We start from the raw sequence: 17,916 nt of genomic DNA, 5'->3' as shown, positions 1-17,916 counted from the left end.
CTGAAACCAATGCTCAAAATATCAAGTTCGCTTTCAAATTGCTTTCTAAATACCCGATATGTGAAAAGAGAACCCAACACCCTCCACCATCGGCTTCGCCGTCATATCAGGAATTCGTTTAAATGACCTATTTATCCTTTTTCCCTAGCAAATATTTACTACGCGAAGCTCAGTATCTAAAAGGTAAGTATTGCGATTTGACATTCAAAACACTAGTTTAAGAATCGAAGACGGCATATAATATCAGCCCAGTCTTTATTTACATATTCTGTACAACAGCCACAGACAAGGTGTGCAAAGCCCACATTGAAATTCGGCGCTTTGTCATGCCTTCAGTGTCTTGTGTCCTGGAATAAAGAACATTGAAAGCGCTGAAATCTTTATTCTCTTCTAAAACACAAAGACAAGTTAGGATGTATGTAATAAATTATGCACAAAATAAAGACCAAGCAGGGACAAACAAAAAGAAATCGGAAAACAGAAAAAAAATGACTACGCGAGGGTATTATTCATCCATAAGAATTGCCTGTAGATAAGCAGTAATTAAGAGCACAGTGTTTTAGAACTCCTTTTTACAACGGTTTGAATAGTTATGCAAAAACACCTATACACAGTAAGCGCAGTTAACTATCCTGATTTGAGCGTATCAATGTGTAGCTCTTGTTAGACACTCCGAAATCTGACAATATGTGACATCGCTATTGCAGACCTCCTACTAAAATTTTACAAAATTTTTAAATTCTTGTTTTCAAACTGCGTATTGCCATGAGACTGCTCCGTGCTTCTGAACCGTCAATCGACAAATATGCGAAATAAACAAAAATTAACAATGACACCCGCTGTAATATGATATTTCTTTGCACTATACCCCAGGAATGTGCACACTTATACTATTCTCTATTCTTAATAAAAGCAGTAGGCAGAAGAAAAGAAATTATACCTCAGGGCTACATGACATTCATCCCTTCAGGCCGTATCCTCCGTACTTCAGACCGCCTCCATAACCAGCGCCGTAGCCAAGACCAACGCCATATCCCAGACCACCTCCGTAGCCGAGTCCGCCACCAACGCCTCCGAGGCCGGAGTGGGCAACGATGGCGCCTCCGCCATGGACCTTATTCACGTGGTGCACAGTACGCACGAGGAAGGCGGGCCCGGCCACTGATTTTGCGAAACCAGGACCGCCGCTCAGCAGAACCACGCTGCTGCCGACGCCCGCTCCACCGAGACCTCCGCCGTACCCAAGGCCACCGTAGCCTAATCCATAGCCTCCGTATCCAACACCATAACCTCCCAATCCGCCAGCGGAGGCGCAAGCCACCATGACCAAGCAAAGCACAGGAGCCTGGAATAGACGAGCTCTTAAAGAATTAAAAGCCGATAAACACTTTCTTTGCCAGCTTTAAAATGCACGACCTCGCTTCATGAGTGTGAAGGGCGTTAAAGTGGTTCAACTTGGGATACACCAGTGCTCAGTCAACACAACGATTATTTGAAGGAGATGAGATATTGTAGCTAAGATGTCTCGTCTAACAACAATCTGTTAAGAAATATAATGTGCGGTATATTTGGCTTGGATTTGAACAAGCGTTAGTAGGAAAATGCGGTTCCTTCGAACGTGTTCCGGGTAACTGCGACAGCAAGCAAAATGATAATAGAGACAGTTCTTTAAAAAATATTTATGAGTTTGTAGACGATGTCTGGATAAAGCGCCGTGGTGGCTTAGCAGCTATGGTGTTGCGCGGCTACGCACGAGTTCGCGGGATCAAATCCCGGCGGCGGCGGCCGCATTTCGATGGGGTAAAAATGCAAAAACGCCCGTGTACCGTGCATTGGAGGCACGTTAAAGATCCCTTGGTGGTCAAAATTATTCCGGAGTCCCCCACTACCACGTGCATCATAATCGAATGGCTTTCTGGCACGTAGCTAGAAGCCAAGAATTCAATTCAATTCAACAATGCCTAGATTAGATCAACTATTTCATTTCTAAAAACTGTCTTCCATTGTGCGATGGCTTTGGGACCATGTCATTTGCTGTCTCTGTTGGCCGGCGCCAACTGTAATGAACCACTCTTTCCGACAAACGCTTTCGCGAATCTTCTCCCTGATTTTGTTTCTTCGTACAAAAGGTACCCAGTGCTACGGTTCTTCACAGGGGATAGTCAGAATGACCCTGCTTAGTCCTGTAGACTGGCGTAATTTACTTCTTCAGCGTCAGCTTTTACAGAGCCGACTACTAATCTCTACGAGACGCTCAGGACAGCTCTAAACTACATGATACATTCAAACTTCGATGTAAATGTCGGTCCTGCCACTTGATTCTGGCATCGCATTCAATATAGTAAAGCCACGGCTCACTTACCAGAGCGTTCATAGTGGACTTCTGGGAAGTTAGCTGGAGCACAACTGCTCTGACTCGGTCTCGTGTTCCCTTTATATACCCATTGTAAGCCGCCTTTCACCCAGCCGTTGCGTCACTGCCGGATAAGTGTGGCAAAGGCGGGGCCAGCAGACATTCCTAGGGAGTTTGTGCTTTGCCTTACTGGCATTACGAATAAAACCGTAACTCGGACATTAGCCGGCAAATCACCTCAAGAGGATTTTTCTTCTTCATTGCAAACAAAGTTTAAAAAACACTCAGCTGATCTCTGTGATAACATTCGTGCATGGTAACAGAAAAGCTACCCGCACGGCTAAAACCAATTTGTGGGCATTAACCGCGGTGCTCGCGGTTCGCCGTTCCCATATCCGGGTTCGATTGTCGCACAGCGGCTTCTCCGCCCAACCTTCTCCGCCGAGAAGAGTTCCGCTCTAACAGCGGAACTCTTCCCCGCTCGTCCGGCAGCTGTGAGCCGCTCACTGAGCGAGGGTAAAACCATGCGAACGCTGCATTTCGATGCCTAGCTCTACTGCACTCAAACTTTCGCTTTGGAGCGTTTTGTGACTTTAGGCCGTGGGAGAAAGACACAGTACAACTGTGGCGCCACCTGTTTTTCTTGGTCATTGCTCACGTGATAAGCGGGAAGGATAGCGCACTTTACGGGCGGCAACTGTGGCAATAGACTATACCCTGTGCGCGGTCGTGGCACGCTACGTTTGCGTGTTTCCTTGTGCACCTGCCCACATAAAATGTAATGCCAAAGGACTAAGCTCGACGACTTGTTTCTTCTTTTCCCTTTATTATTGGACTATTCACGGGCTTCAAGTGCACGGTATAGCACTTAGTCGTACCGTCTACGCTCTAAATATGGGTCAAATACTTATCTTTTTCGCTTGCACATTCCATAGTATACACTGGGCTAGCTGATAATTATGAAAATAAAGTACGCTGCAGCTTCCGTTCGCTTAACTATTAAGTGTGTGTGTGTGTGGGGGGGGGGGGGGGGGGGGGGTCAAGTGCCGATGCTCTCATTTCCCCCAATAAATGAGAGGTAAAATTATCTGCGGCTGCAAACTACTAAGAAACAGGCTGATTGAGCTTCGTAGATATACTATCATTGTTAGAAAAAAAGGTAGTAGTGCTTCTAATGTCTACTTGATCAAGTAGATATTTTATTCGTCAGGTTCAACTAAAAAGCGATATTTTCGGGATGTTTCCAGTTACTAACTTGGACAAGTCGTGGGATCAAATCCCGGCCACGGCAGCCGCATTTCGATAGGGGCGAAATGCAAAAACACCTGTGTACTTAGATTTAGGTGCACGTTAAAGAACCCCAGGTGGTCCAAATTACGGCGTGCCTCATAATCAGATGGGGGTTTTGCACGTAAAACCCCATAATTTCGTAAACTTGGACACACTAGGTAGTAACGAGAATTTTGCATTAGGTAGTAAACAGGTAGCAAAAAGTCAGTAATGGTTCAAGAACTACCTCTTTGCATGCACCTACTAACTGATTACTAATGTACGTAGTAAAAAGGTAGCGAAATTCAGTAACGTTCCAAGAAATGTAGTCACCGCTGTAGTTACTACTTATTTATTTGCTTGAAGTTACCAAATTTTTATTTACTTTTTTTAAGAGTGTAGTGTGTGTGTAAACTTTATTTAAAGAGGTCCGGAGGCTCGACTTAAGCCGAGATGGGCCACTCCCACGTTGGCACTGTCAGGCCAAGCCCTTCAGTGACATCATGGGCCCTCTGGACAGCCCTTAGTTGGTCTTGAAGCAATGGACTTTGTGTATTCTTTTTTCCCATCGTGTCCATTCTTCCAGGAGGCTGGGAAGAGTTGCGGGACACCCCGCGAGCATATGTTTGATTTTAATGATACCATTACAATCATTACATTCCATCCTAATCTCCCTCTCTGGATATATTTTGTTAATGTGGTACGGCGTGGGGTATGTACCCGTTTGCAATAAGTGCAACGAGACTGCCTGAGCCCTGTTTAGTTTTGAGTGTGGCAATGGGAATTGCCTGCGTCCTAGATAATAATGTTTGGTTATCTCATTATAAGTTATTAAATGATCTCTATATTCCCCGGCCTGATGGTGAACGGCTCGGTTATGGCTGTCACGGTTAGCAAGTCCTCATGCCAAGTCATGCGCAACCTCGTTGAGGTTTATCCGAGTCTCGTCCACTTTCCCCATATGCGCAGGAGACCATCGGATTTCTGTTCTCCTAATCCTAATCCACCGTTTAGCTGCAACTCCAGCTACGTAGCCTTTGTCAAAACTTTTTATAGCGGCTTTTGAATTACTGTAAATGAAGGCCCACTTATTACTCCTGATGTCTAGAGCAATTGCCACTTGTTCCGCCACCATGGGATCTTTGGTAAAAATAGTGATAGCGCCTTGCACCTTTCCTTGCGAATTTGATACAATGGCCGTATAGGCTTCTTTACCTTTCACCCAGGCAGCATCAACTATAGATGCCAGTTGGTTCTGCTGTTCTATCTCCTGCAAGAGTGCTTTAGCTCTTGCCTTTCTCCTTTTGATATTATATTCAGGATGCATGTTTCTGGGGAGAGGCTTGGTTCTGATCCTATCCCTAACTTCAGTATTTAATTCCACTTCAGAGTGTAGTGACAATATTTGATTTTAGGCTCAAGATAGATGAAGTACTTGTTTTTGAAAGGTTCTTAAGCATGCCGTCTGCTGAGTAGCGCTTAAATCAGGAATATGAGAGCGAGACGATTCAACCAAGTTCAGATTGCGAGAAAGCGACAAGAGTCGCTTAAATGCGGTAAAGTTAGATGCTGTGGCATAGGTGCGAAAAAAACGTTGGGGAGCAGTGCACGCATAGTTGTCTAGACGGCATGCCTAATTCTTCTGGACAACAGTTATGGGCATTAAGGGCACAGCCACGGTGTTAATACAAAGCGGCAAAAACTCACGCTGCATTTATGTGCTAGCCTCTTCTGCTCCAGCTCAGCTGTTTAAGAATAAATTGTGATATGTAATTGCAGACAACATTTGCAAACAGAGGCACCATCTGTCTCATTTGTTTCTTATTTTCTTTCTTTCTTTCTTTCTTTCTTTCCATTCCTTAAGCCCTTAGCCCTGCGTAGGCTAGCAAACCAGTCGTGCGCCTGGTAGACCTTGAGGGTTTCCTTCCACTTTACTTTCTCTATAAATCCCTCATATATCTCTCACCACATTAGAACACATGACGGGACGATTATCTTCAGCGGTTAAGTTATTAAAGCGACAAGACCTCTCTTCAATAAGTATACGCAATCTCTCAGGTCACGGGTCAACACTGCAGTATGCAACATTTAGCAACGGGCGTAGGAGATACGATAAACAGGGGCGCTATAACGCAAAATGATTACAAACTGTTTTGATTCCAAACTCCTGATGTGAAATTTACGTAACCACCGACGCAAGCATCGGGCGGTGACCCACAGTGTTGTCTGAAAAACCCAATCAAACACTCTCCTGGTTTATAGGAGGTCACCTTTGTTCGCTTTCAGAACCAATAACATTGCCTACACTCAGCTTTTTTTTCTTATCTAATTGGCTGACAAGAGACGGGGAGCACGCTCTAGTGCAGAGGGTTTTAATGGGGCCGAGCCAGCACAGTGAAAATAGATAACCGCATGAAGAGGGTGGTGCCGGCTTCTCCGATTGGTCCGCTTCGCCTTACTTAGCTTGCGGTGGCTGGTCGAAAATCGCGGCGGCGTGCAACGGAAGGATAAGAATGCCGCTAAAACGGATCCTCAGCAAGGAAGAGTTGGCAGAGCGATGTCGTATACGTGCCGAAAGGGCTCTATAACGTTTTACTGCCACGCAAAAAGGTTTATCATGCGCAAATAAATACATGCTCACCGGCAGGTGCGAGTAGCGAGGGCCTGAGCGATCGGCGGGAAGCCATCTTCTATTCCTTTGAGAACGGGGCAGGGCCGGTATTTTGTAGCGATGCCTTTAAAGTAATAATGCCTTTTCGCGCTTATCGCGCTTTGTCAGTGGTCAGAGCGACGGTCCGCTCGCGTTATCAACGGGATCAGCCGGCCGTGAGCGGTGGAAGATAAGACTATTCTAAAATAAGTCATAAGGCATCGCTACTAAATCGCGGCCCAGTCTGTGGCTATTCAGAAAAACTGTCAGTTTTGTTCGGCATATTAATGCATTTTTTTCCACGTACACGTCATTTTGACGTGGTGAGTTTTCGCGGCCTTGTGAGGTCGCGTGACAGACAGGCGAAGTGGGCGTAGCAAGAAAACATTGGACCAATAGCAGAGGGCTAATGGTGAAAAGGCATCGAATCAGGAATTATTATGTTTCTTTTGTGCGGTTTAATCATGCATAATCGGTGTGTACACGTTATATCAGATGGGGAGCCATCGCAGTTTTCGTGACATCGCGTAACAGACAGGCGAAGTTGGGAGTAGCCCGAAAATGTTTTGACCAATCGTGGAGGCTGATTGCAGAAATTGGAATCAAAACAGCTTGGAATCATTTTACGTTATGGCGCCCAGACCATAAATCAACCAAAACCTGACGCATTAGCCTATTTCAAAGGCTACTGCGCCGGTGAAGCTGCTCTCGCACTGTATTAACGAGGAGGATGAGGAGGAGGAGTGTTGCTTGCTGCATGTGAACTTAGGCTTGCAAAAATGACCGCCAATCGCTCCACCCAAGTGCCACTTAATAAATTCGGTAGAGTGTGAAGCCCGTCACATTTCATCTGCTAAGACAACAATATACCTAGTAACTGAACGAACTTGAAGCGGAGCACAACAGACTGCGAGCCATCCAGTCTACGTCAACGCACAGAGCTCATAATTCCCACCTTAACTCTGTAACACAGATGAACTTTAAGAGAAGCCGAAGCGCCTCTCCAAAATTTCCACTGTCCTCGCCGGAACAAAAGCAAACTTTCGCTTGACTGGGGGCCCGTCTTGCGGCTTAGTCCATCTATTAATTATTTAAGTTCTGCGTCAAATTCAGGACACTCTATTATTATAGGTGGATTTCACCAAGAGTTTGACAATGGACACATGGTGATGATATGCTAAGATATGTCTTGCACCACCGTGCTAGCGTTGGCGCTGACCCTGTGCGGAAGCCGCCCTCACCCTGGGTGGCTTCAGTTCTGTGAAGTCCCTCATTCACACAACGTTGCTGGGATGGAGACTATAACAAATTGAAGTGGCTTAATATTGCCTGCTTCATGACTCTTTTTACGTCCTGAGGAGCTTCCTCTTTTGGCTTGAACTTCAGCGCTTTTCGCGCAAGACTGTCAGTGGCCTCGTTGCTTGCTACGCTGATATGTGAAGGTAGTCACTGGAAAACTATGGTAGAAACGATTTTTCATAATTCTGTAATAGTTTGCTGTAACGTACGTGGCATACACTTGTCAAGGGGCAACCCGCGCTGTAATAGTTACAGCTCATGCTGCAGCCTGGCTGCCTGAAACAAGAACAACAGTCTGAGGCTCATAGGAATTCAGTTTCCGCAAGGCGGCTTCAATGGCGACGGCGACACTTTCACATGTCGCAGAAGACACGACGCAGACAAGTCTACCGGGATCACAAACGCGGTTGTACTAGATCGATTCTCTTTGTCAACATTGCCACCAGTGTATACAGAGATTGTGGTTGTATATTCTGTCAAAATCTTCGAGCACCAGAGATCTTGCTTCCGCCACATGTGTAAGGCGCTTTGTGCCAATATGTGGAATGTTTATCAGACATTCCACAAGCTCGTACGACCATGGTAGCTCCTGGTCTTCTAGTTTTTTTTTTCAGTAAACTGCAGGCCAAGTACACGAAGTGAGTTGAGTGCCACAAATGGGCGCCATTCGGTCCGCCTCTGAAATTTCTGGAGAAGAGCACTCCCTCCGTGAGTCTTACTGATGTGATACAGTGGCTACAGCAGTCGTTGAGAGGCAAGGAGGCGGAGAGAGGACGACTTAGACTCATGTAAAACCTTGTTGCAGGCAGATGTATGTAGCACACCAAGGGTGGTCTTGAGGCCTTTCCAGCGTAGCGACTCCAGATGGTCGTACAGGGACTTTGACGGCGACAACTGGAAAAGCCACAGTGCCGAGTGCAACTTTAACATCAGGCAGCCAGCTGGTACTTACACTGGCTAACCTCTTTGCCTATCCTTCCATTTCTGTCTCTCTCTTAACATCGAAGAAGGGTGAGCTCACAGTGTTTCAATTCAATTTTGTTTTAATTTTGTTGTTCAGAAAGCATACAATATGGCACTTGGCACGCTTCTTGACAACGTGAATTTGTGACGATAACATTTGCCTGATATTGAAAAGCATCGATGGACTAACTCTACCAATATCTATCCAACTGTGCTTAGTACCTGGTCTTCCTTAACGTGATCCAACCTAAATGTAAGCCTATCGGTCTCTTCAACCACCATTTTCTTTGTTGGAATGGTGGCTTTCGTATAAGTTGTGGCTATTGTAATTGTTTCGGGGTAAGCTCGAAATAAGCTCGTCACATGGTATCTCTCTAGCAATAAATGTGAGAGCTGAAAAGTAGCCAGCAGGGCTGGTAGGAATACAGCATAAAGGAATAGAGGAAAAACGCGGAATAATATGGAGAAAAGTTCGAAAGCAGCAATATTATTTACAAGGTATTTACAGCGTGCTATTAAGCAAGAATGTACACGTTACTTCGGTTGTGTCACGATATTGAGAGTTGTCCTCTGGCTTCATATGCCATGACCGACAATGAAACAGCCGGGATAAAAGTCCCGAATCCTTTAAGAGATCAGAGCTCTGTGATCTGAGTTCTACGTGCGCGAGTATTCATATCGCCAGAGCAGCGCTTCATCACTGATAATTTCAACTCCTGCTGTTTTGAACAAATCATCACGAACGTTTTACGTGACTTCCTTTCCTTTGATGGTGACGGCCTGCCCTTCGAACTTACTTCTAGCCATTGGGATAAAAAGTTGTACTTACCAAAAAAAGCAGGATCTTAGGTCCATAGCCTCGGATATCCAGCAGCGCTGCGGAAGATGCCGAGGTCAGTTCTGAGGGATCGCTAGTCGCACAGCGGGAGACAAACTGCATAAGTACCACCTACACACATTAACAGTATATTGACTATATGATTCTGTTTCTCGTCTCATGGTGCTAACAGTGTTCAGCCTTGGTCCACCTCTCTTTCTTTTCGTCATCTTCTTGTAATGCTCTTACTTTTCGTCTGTCTCTTTCTTAGCTGCCTTCATGCCAGATTCACTCAGGTTGGAACTTTTTTATTTTAGTTCCTTTGACATTTTTGTGTGAAAAGGAACACTCGCCACCATATGGGTTTTACTAAGACACCATTTTTTTTTATTTCAGCAATAAGATTTCAGCGCAGAATCCTAGAGCACATGCATTCGGTAATTTGCATTTGCAGCGTGTATTCTTGCTGCCGCTCATTATGTGCCACATTACTTTTTTAGCGTCAATATGCGTCATACAAAGAAGTAATATGCTTCAGGACGCTTTTTCCTCACCTTTCTTGGAGAGATAAGAAAAATCTGTGTAGCTTCCTTGGAACTACAAGACTAAGTCGGAGTTGGTAGATTGCTCTAAACATGCATTTCAACCTCTCGTGCATGTTTGTTTTTAGAGCGTCACCAAGCTTTTCAGTTTTATATCATCTCACCAGCTTTAGATCTCTTATCGCGCATGTCAGCAACTCTGCCAATAACATTTCAGTAATATGCAGCGTGGTTTTCTTCGAATGCGGCACGTCACTGGGAGATTTTCTTCTTTCCAGCATTGTAACCTGTGCTTTACATTTCCTTCATACATATGGTGGCCTAAAAGTGGCGCTTTAAGCTAAAGCTACTTTCTTATACTGGAATATTGGAGTAATTAGCATCGAACTAACGTTTCCTTCATAGATATGGCGGTCTAAAAGCGGTGCTTTAAGCTAAAGCTACTTTCTTATACTGGAATATTGGAGTAATTAGCATCAGACTAACACACTGCCTTTTCAAGGATATAATTAAGTTTATTCAGCATTTATACTGCGTTCATTTTTTTTTCTCGAAGTTTACTTGGAAGACTTTATATAAAGCTGTAAGGCCTTACAGTAATTTGCAACTTGTACCGCGTGCTTAGTGGTTCCCGTAATTACATTTCATTTTCAAAAATGATGCAACTACATATAACCTTTCCGGTGAGCTGTTGTGAGGACCTCAGTGAGTAACCTTCTTTTGTTTGATATGCAGAACAACACGATATCTTTTGAACACCTGAACAAGTATTGCACGGTTGGATGATCCCTTGAAATAAATATTTCCTTATCACGAACAGGTGTCGAAGTGAATCTGAAGCGAAAATTGTACACAAACCAAGATTTTGTTCACAAATGAAACCGTACACGCACGTGCCAGAACACAAACCAAACCTACATCAAAATAAGTAACGTTTACTGCTTTACAACGGAATGCTTCCATCATATTGCGTAGCACGAAGTCAAGGAATGCAATAAATTAAGTAAAACAGCTGTGCATCCGCAGTCGACACTCACCACTAGACGCCTGTTAGGGCTATAAAAACGAGGTGCGACGCGTGAGTCGGGACAATTGCACGCTGCGTATTCACCGAAAAATACGGGCACCTAGGCAGAGACGCTTGCACTTCCGAACCTAAGCGTCACAGATGGGCTCCATGGAGGAATCATTTTTATTGCAATAGCAAATATATGGACACTCCAAGTGAATTTTCCTAATATCGATCACCGGGATGTTTCGTGTAAAGTCCAAGTGCAATAAGACAGCGCCCCACGCACCGTATGCTGTGGGTGCGAGGGAAAGCGTGCGATGGTGAGCCGAAAAGGATGGTGGCTTGATGCGCGCCGTGTTCCCGAACGCCTTGTGTTGTAGGTTGCGTAATCTCAGGTTGCAGAGACGCTGAAAGTTAGACGCTGCAAGAAGGGTTCGATCCCCTCTGCCGGCGCTCTTCATCACGCCATCGTTGTGACAGCAAGTTCTCACGGTCATCGAGTGAGATCTGTTCGTATTTATTAGTGAATTGATGACAGCATGCTTTTTAATTAGTAACCGAATGTGTGCTGCAATTTACATGGCCGATAAAGCTACGAACCTTACTTCGTGTATTTATCGAATACTTTGCTATTGGTATCAATGCTTCGTCTTTCGGTCGAAACAGCGACTTTTCTTCTTTTATGATCTCCGAGGAATTGCAGCTTGCGTTGCGATTTCGTTCGCTAAGCCACATTAGGAAACTCTAATACCATTAGCTAAAAAAAATACTTCACTGACAAAACTATAGCACAGCCTTCAATTACACGCATGTGTTGGAGGTCGCGTAATCTCGGGTTGCTGAGACGCCGAAAGTTAGGCCCTGCACGAAGCGTTCGCTCCCCTCTGCCGGTGCTCTTCATCACGCCAGCGTTGTGACAGCGAGTGCTCACGGTTATCGAGTGAGATCTACGCATGCTAGGCGACATGCCCAGCAAGAGAAAGATGCGGTGGCGAGTATGTGGCAAAACATCCAAAGAAGCGGTTCATGCAGCTATCAATATTCTGTAACAGTTGCTTTGCTTTTCTGACTATTGATGCCGTTTGCCACGTTACATTTCTTCTTTATTTAACTTCTTTGTCATGACATCCGCTGCGATGCCTGCAGCCTAAACACACACACACAGGCGCGCGCACGCAAACCACGGGATCCATTAGCTTATTGAACTGTAGGTACATGTATATTCAGTTTTTGAGCAGCGCGAGCTCTTGCCACGCTTTGATCCAGGTCAGACTGAGTCAGAGAACATATACTATCAAAGAACACCTCGTCTTGTGAGCACGACCATCAATACATGTCAATTTAGTTTCATACGTTGATATGTATACGGGTGTTTTCAAGTTGAAAGAAATAAAGCCGAACATTACAAGTTACAGCCAGTGGAAACTTATTTGCCTGTTGCAGCTTTAATCTTAAAATAGTATGCAAGAAACTGGAAAAAAATATCAGTTCCTGCCTCCCAATACCAAAAATCGCTGAACCTTCTTAATAAAACGTTACGCAAACCGGAATGAAACAGGAAAGAAAATTAAAGTACTTTGAACCGAAACTCGAATTAAACAAGTAACTACTTTTTCACTTCAACACCTTTCATACATGAATTATTAAAAAAATTCCGGCAGATCCCACGCCCTGTGGGACTCGATGTTATGCGAAGCAGTGTGCCTACCAAGTTAATGAAACGACCATGGGAGCACCGAGGCGTAGGCGGCTGTTTCATGACCTACATGACACGCATGTCATGACCTATCATTTATGTCCGAACCCAGTTCAGTGGTTTTTGAGTGTTAATCTTTTTTCGCTGACTCATTGTCATTTTTGCCGAGTCATGCTCATGACTATGACTTCCCCCATCATCCTGTAGTGTTTCCTTCACTTAGTACCCACGTCCGTACCGATTTCAGTGGTATTTCAGTGTTAATCTTTTTTCGCTGAGTCCTTGTCATTTTTGCTGAGTCATGCTCATGACTGACTTTTGCCATTGTCGTTTAGTGTTTCCTTCACTTAATACCCACGTGCAAACCCATTCTAGTTACATACCAAGTTAACAAAACGACCACGAGAGCACCAAGACGTAGACGATTGTTCCATGACCTATATGACACACATGTCATGATATTCATGTCATGACCTATCATTTATGTTCGTCTTACACTTTTGTCATACTATGCCAATTTTGGTACTTACCAAGTTAACGAAACGACCATGACAGCACCAAGACGTAGCCATCTAGATAGATAGATAGATAGATAGATAGATAGATAGATAGATAGATAGATAGATAGATAGATAGATAGATAGATAGATAGATAGATAGATAGATAGATAGATAGATAGATAGATAGATAGATAGATAGATAGATAAATACTGTCAAAGTGGTAAATGTTCGCGAAGAAATGCTTCGCATTTAAAACCGTTAGGGATCCGCCACACTTTCATTTACAACTTCCCCAAGTTGGACGGCTTCAGTTCTATGCACATATTAGCATTTTTAGCATGTTTCTTGCAGTTATAGTCCATCTAACTGGTTTGAAGTATTCGTATTAGTCATGCATAACTGTAATACAATATCACCAAAAGAGGGATTATTAATCTCTACACATTTAACACACTCTCAGAACACGATATTAGTAGTGGGTTTGATCCCGGCGGCGGTTGCCGCATTCCGAAGATACTGGAATGCCGAAACACTCTTGTATCTTGCAATGGCTGAACGTTAAATGACGCCGAGTCGTCCCGTAATATTGTCGTGTCCTACTGAAATGCCATTGAAGCTGACGAAGATAAAGTATACTCCTATGAAGTTGTAATGATACAGAAAAAAAATCGCATATAACTAGGTCCCATTGCATAAAATGTGTCTATGTCAATGTATTTTATTATTTAAAAATCCTTTAAATTTTATTTCTTCAACGGTGATCTTGAGGCTTCTTAACAAATTCGCGTGTTATTGTGACACTAAAAGTAAAAAGATCAATGTCATGTATAGGCCTTCACACTTGCGACTACGTCTCAGCAGCACGATTTTCGCTTGTGTTGGCGGTGTAATGGCTGCGTTCGTACCGAGGTCTTGAGTGAACAAACACCTATACACAAACACACACACGCATGCACGCACAAGCACACATACACCCAAACACACACACACTCACACTCACAATATAAAAACACCAGGCATGAACAATTTTTCCGGCTTCGAACTCGCCTTCCGTGGCCGCTGATGTACGGAAACTCAGCGTAAGTCGAGACAGAACATCTAAAAGCTTTCAGTGATTTCTAATTGTAACGTTCAGCTGATGCCGGATTATTCTCAGTGATTGCACAAGTCAGCAAAAGTCTATATGAAGACGGTTCAAAACTGCGGCGGAGGCTCTATGCCGGCGGACACGGGGACCGCTCGCTTTATTAAGGTTCATTGTAACTTTACTGATTAATTACTCCAAAACTTTACCTCACATATTTTAAGACTTTGAGAAGCATCTACAAAAAGTCTGCTCGTTTCCCAAAAGTTTTCAGCTCGAACCGTTATATCGTCTTCCTGTGCCGGTCACAAAAATTCCCCCGAACAGAGAGAGTGCGAGACAGACCCCTGTTACGGAGCACGAGGAAGACCTTGCATAACTTCCCAACAGCTGACACAGTAAAATAACAGGTCTTACCGGCTTGCACGGTGACTTGAAAGACGACATATTTAAGGAATGAATTTATTTGAATGGTTACGCTAGTTAGTTTGTTATGTGGGGTTTTATGGCGCCATAACCAATGAGGTCATGATGCGCCAGACACCCGCCGTGGTTGCTTAGTGGCTATGCTGTTGGGCTGCCAAGCACGAGGTCACGGGATCGAATCCCGGCCACGGCGGCCGCATTTCGATGGGGGCGAAATGCGAAAAAAACCAGTGTACTTAGATTTAGGTGCACGTTAAAGAACCCCAGGTGGTGGAAATTTTCCGGATTCCCCCACTACGGCGTGCCTGATAATCAGATCGTGGTTTTGGCACGTAATTAAAACCCCATAATTTCAATGATGCGCCAGACGTATGATACAAGAACGTGAAATCTGTCTTACCTAAAAGCTCTGAAATTTTCATAAAAGACCGCCAAAGCGATGACACTTGTAATAGCTGAGTAGGTTAAAAGCTTGTATAAATACGGGGAAAGGGAGAGGGGGGCGGTCGTTGCTCGTTGCTCCTTGGTCGAAAAAACCTAAAACACATCATTGTGGTTAAGAATTGCCTGTTTGCTTCGAATTAAGGAACGATGCAATAGGATTGTTTAAGCATAAATGCTTGAAAAATATGGTTGTCGTTGCGTTTCTGGGGCTATGCATGCTATAAAATATGACTGACTGCTGCTGCTGTCTGCAGCTGCTGCGTCGGTCAGTATGTCATCGGATATGTTTCTGGATGTATATGCGAACGTTGTATATGTGCCGAATGCAAGTGCCAGTGAACGGGCTTATACATATATACCTTGTATGCTGACTGACACAGTGGTGCCAGTAAGCGCGCCTCTGTTCTACGTAACAAAAAAAAAATCTTACATAAAACCTGCACGTATACTGTCGGGTCACAGGTATCTCTAAAGCACACCGACATGTAAATGGCAGATCGCAGTTGCATTCAGTGCAGTCTTTGACCAATATACTTTTTTTTATTTAGCAATTCGACATGTGCCACTGGCTGGGTAGCCAATCCACCAGAATGGGTATGTGCCACTGTGACACAAAATTGCACAGAATCCTTAAATGTAGCTGCACATGTATCACCCTTCTCTGTGCATACACCTGTAATCGCCATTCTTCCCTCGACACGCATCATACATTGTGCGTCGTCCTCGTAATGTTGCTGCGTAGACGTCTCACTGTTTATCCGCCTGATTTGAGAATAAATGATGGCGCAGGGTTACGGAGTAAGTGGTTGTGTCACCGGTTCGGCCAAAAGTGACATTTTAGCAAGAAAAGCGCTTCCTTCTCTTAGATAATAGCTAAACTATGGTACGCGATTTGCGTGTATCTCTAAAGCGTTAAGCCATGTATTGTAAATATGTACTACGCACGTGCCTGTGTGGATCCAGAAAATCTTTGTGGCGTCAAATAAAGACAGGTTATACTCTCAGAAGGATCAATTTTGAAGTGAATATTGCTCTTCTTGTCGGCAAACACACAGCACTATTACAATGGCTCGTTCATAAGTTCCATGCTCAGAGACGTAACAAAGGCTCATCACACGGCACTGTTCTCAGTTCAGGAAGAAATTTATTTACATTTCATATACAAATGGCTTTTCCAGGAAATATCCACGCTGTGTCGATTTTACTGCCACGGACATAGCGCTGGCAGAAACACAGCAACCAAGGACCGCTTCTATGCTGAAAACAAAAAAAGAAAAGTTTTTTTTCTCTCACTTAAACCATTCGCATTCCTTCGTACATTATAAATATCATATTATTGTGATTCCACATGACGCTGCACGTCTACTCGTGCTCGTAACAAAAATATAGCAAAGGAACAAATGCTAGTATTATAGTGTAGATAAATTTTATAGCTGCGCTTCAGCTATACCTATCGTCGATTTACTCAGTTGTGACATATCAACACCACTTCGTACAGATTATCTGCTGAAAAGACGAAACGCCCCGCTTAACGAAAGGCAACTGGAGATCAACAAGGTTCATAGTTAAGGAACGTGGTCTATATAACAGCACTGCCCCGAATCCGCTTCTCAGCGATCTAGTCAGAATACTTAGGTGAAGGAAACCAACCGAACTGTACCTTATGGTTGCGGGGCGTCTATCCCTTCAGGGCATATTTCAGCCCACTGCCATAACCGAGGCCACCTCCATAGCCCAGGCCAACTCCGTAACCCAGGCCTCCTCCGTAGCCGAGACCTCCGCCATATCCCAGGCCTCCACCGTAGCCGAGTCCTCCACCGACTCCTCCAAGGCCAGAGTGTGCGACGATGGCGCCTCCGCCGTGGACCTTGTTCACGTGGTGCACGGTGCGCACGAGGAAGGCAGGTCCGGCCACAGCCTTCGAGAAGCCAGGTCCGCCGCTGAGCAATGCTACACTGCTGCCAACGCCTACTCCTCCGACACCTAGGCCGCCACCGTAGCCGAGGCCACCGTAGCCGAGGCCACCATAGCCGAGACCACCACCGTAACCGAGGCCTCCGCCGTAGCCAACGCCACTGAGTGCACCGGCCATAGTGCACACCACAAGGGTGGAACCAACGAGGAAGATCACCTGTATTTTCAAGCATCAATTTTCTTATAGTTTATGCATTTTTGTTGTTTACTTTGCCTGCGTTTTTTTTTTTTTTGCCGATTAATATATTTCACGTCGAACACTTGTACTAAACGATTTTCACGTGAGATATGCTATGTTGCATAGTCAAAGTAAATCGCAATGATTATATGTCTTCACACATATCTTTTAGCCACGTATTCTCCTTTCTGTCATCAGAAGAGAACTATACGTACACAGGTTTGCAATAAATATTGAAATGGCGAACGCCTATTACACGCGACAATTGCCAAAAGCTCTATTATGTTGTGTCGTGGTGAGAGCCTATCACAAATTAACAGTGTACAAAATCAAAACGAGACAAAAGATATATTTTTTGGCCAAAGACAAGATAGTCACGCTGCCAACTATATATTGTTGCTGTACTGGTCACTTTTTAAACTCCTATATACTTAATACATGTGACTCCTACTCACTATTCTTTATTATGACCCTAAGGCTAGTTTCCTGTATAATATACGTTAGGTAGCAATAAAATATAAATATCTCAGTCCACACGGCATGAGCCAATCTAGGAGTGCCTCCTGTTAAATTTGTTCTTTTCTTACTACCTAATCATAAGAAATATATGAATATCCGATCACTGGCATCTTTAAGGATCACGACATAGAATGCATAAATTGAAACTTTTTCACGCGCTGTTTGATTCCCATTCACACAGACATCAG

The 17,916-nt window shown here is 44.2% G+C and overlaps 2 protein-coding genes across 2 annotated transcripts; both read right to left on the bottom strand.

The window, feature by feature from the left end:
• Nucleotides 1-876: 876 nt before the first annotated feature.
• Nucleotides 877-2,374, bottom strand: LOC119465708 (acanthoscurrin-1-like). The gene is made up of 2 exons (XM_037726215.2): nt 2,363-2,374; nt 877-1,345 (listed from the first exon to the last, which is right to left on the bottom strand). Exons 1-2 carry the CDS (start codon nt 2,372-2,374, stop codon nt 959-961), a joined length of 399 nt encoding a protein of 132 aa, XP_037582143.1. The 3' UTR covers nt 877-958.
• A 14,361-nt stretch (nt 2,375-16,735) lies between these two features.
• On the bottom strand, nt 16,736-17,149 carry LOC119465549 (uncharacterized). Its single transcript, XM_037726183.1, has one exon. The coding sequence runs from the start codon at nt 17,147-17,149 to the stop codon at nt 16,736-16,738; it is 414 nt and encodes a 137-aa protein (XP_037582111.1).
• Between the last annotated feature and the right edge of the window lie 767 nt (nt 17,150-17,916).

The sequence above is a fragment of the Dermacentor silvarum genome, chromosome 1, assembly GCF_013339745.2.
Source record: "Dermacentor silvarum isolate Dsil-2018 chromosome 1, BIME_Dsil_1.4, whole genome shotgun sequence".
Classification (NCBI taxonomy): Eukaryota; Metazoa; Arthropoda; class Arachnida; order Ixodida; family Ixodidae; genus Dermacentor; species Dermacentor silvarum.
The sequence above is the reverse complement of the archived record's forward strand: the minus strand, read 5'-3'. Positions and strand labels throughout refer to the sequence as shown.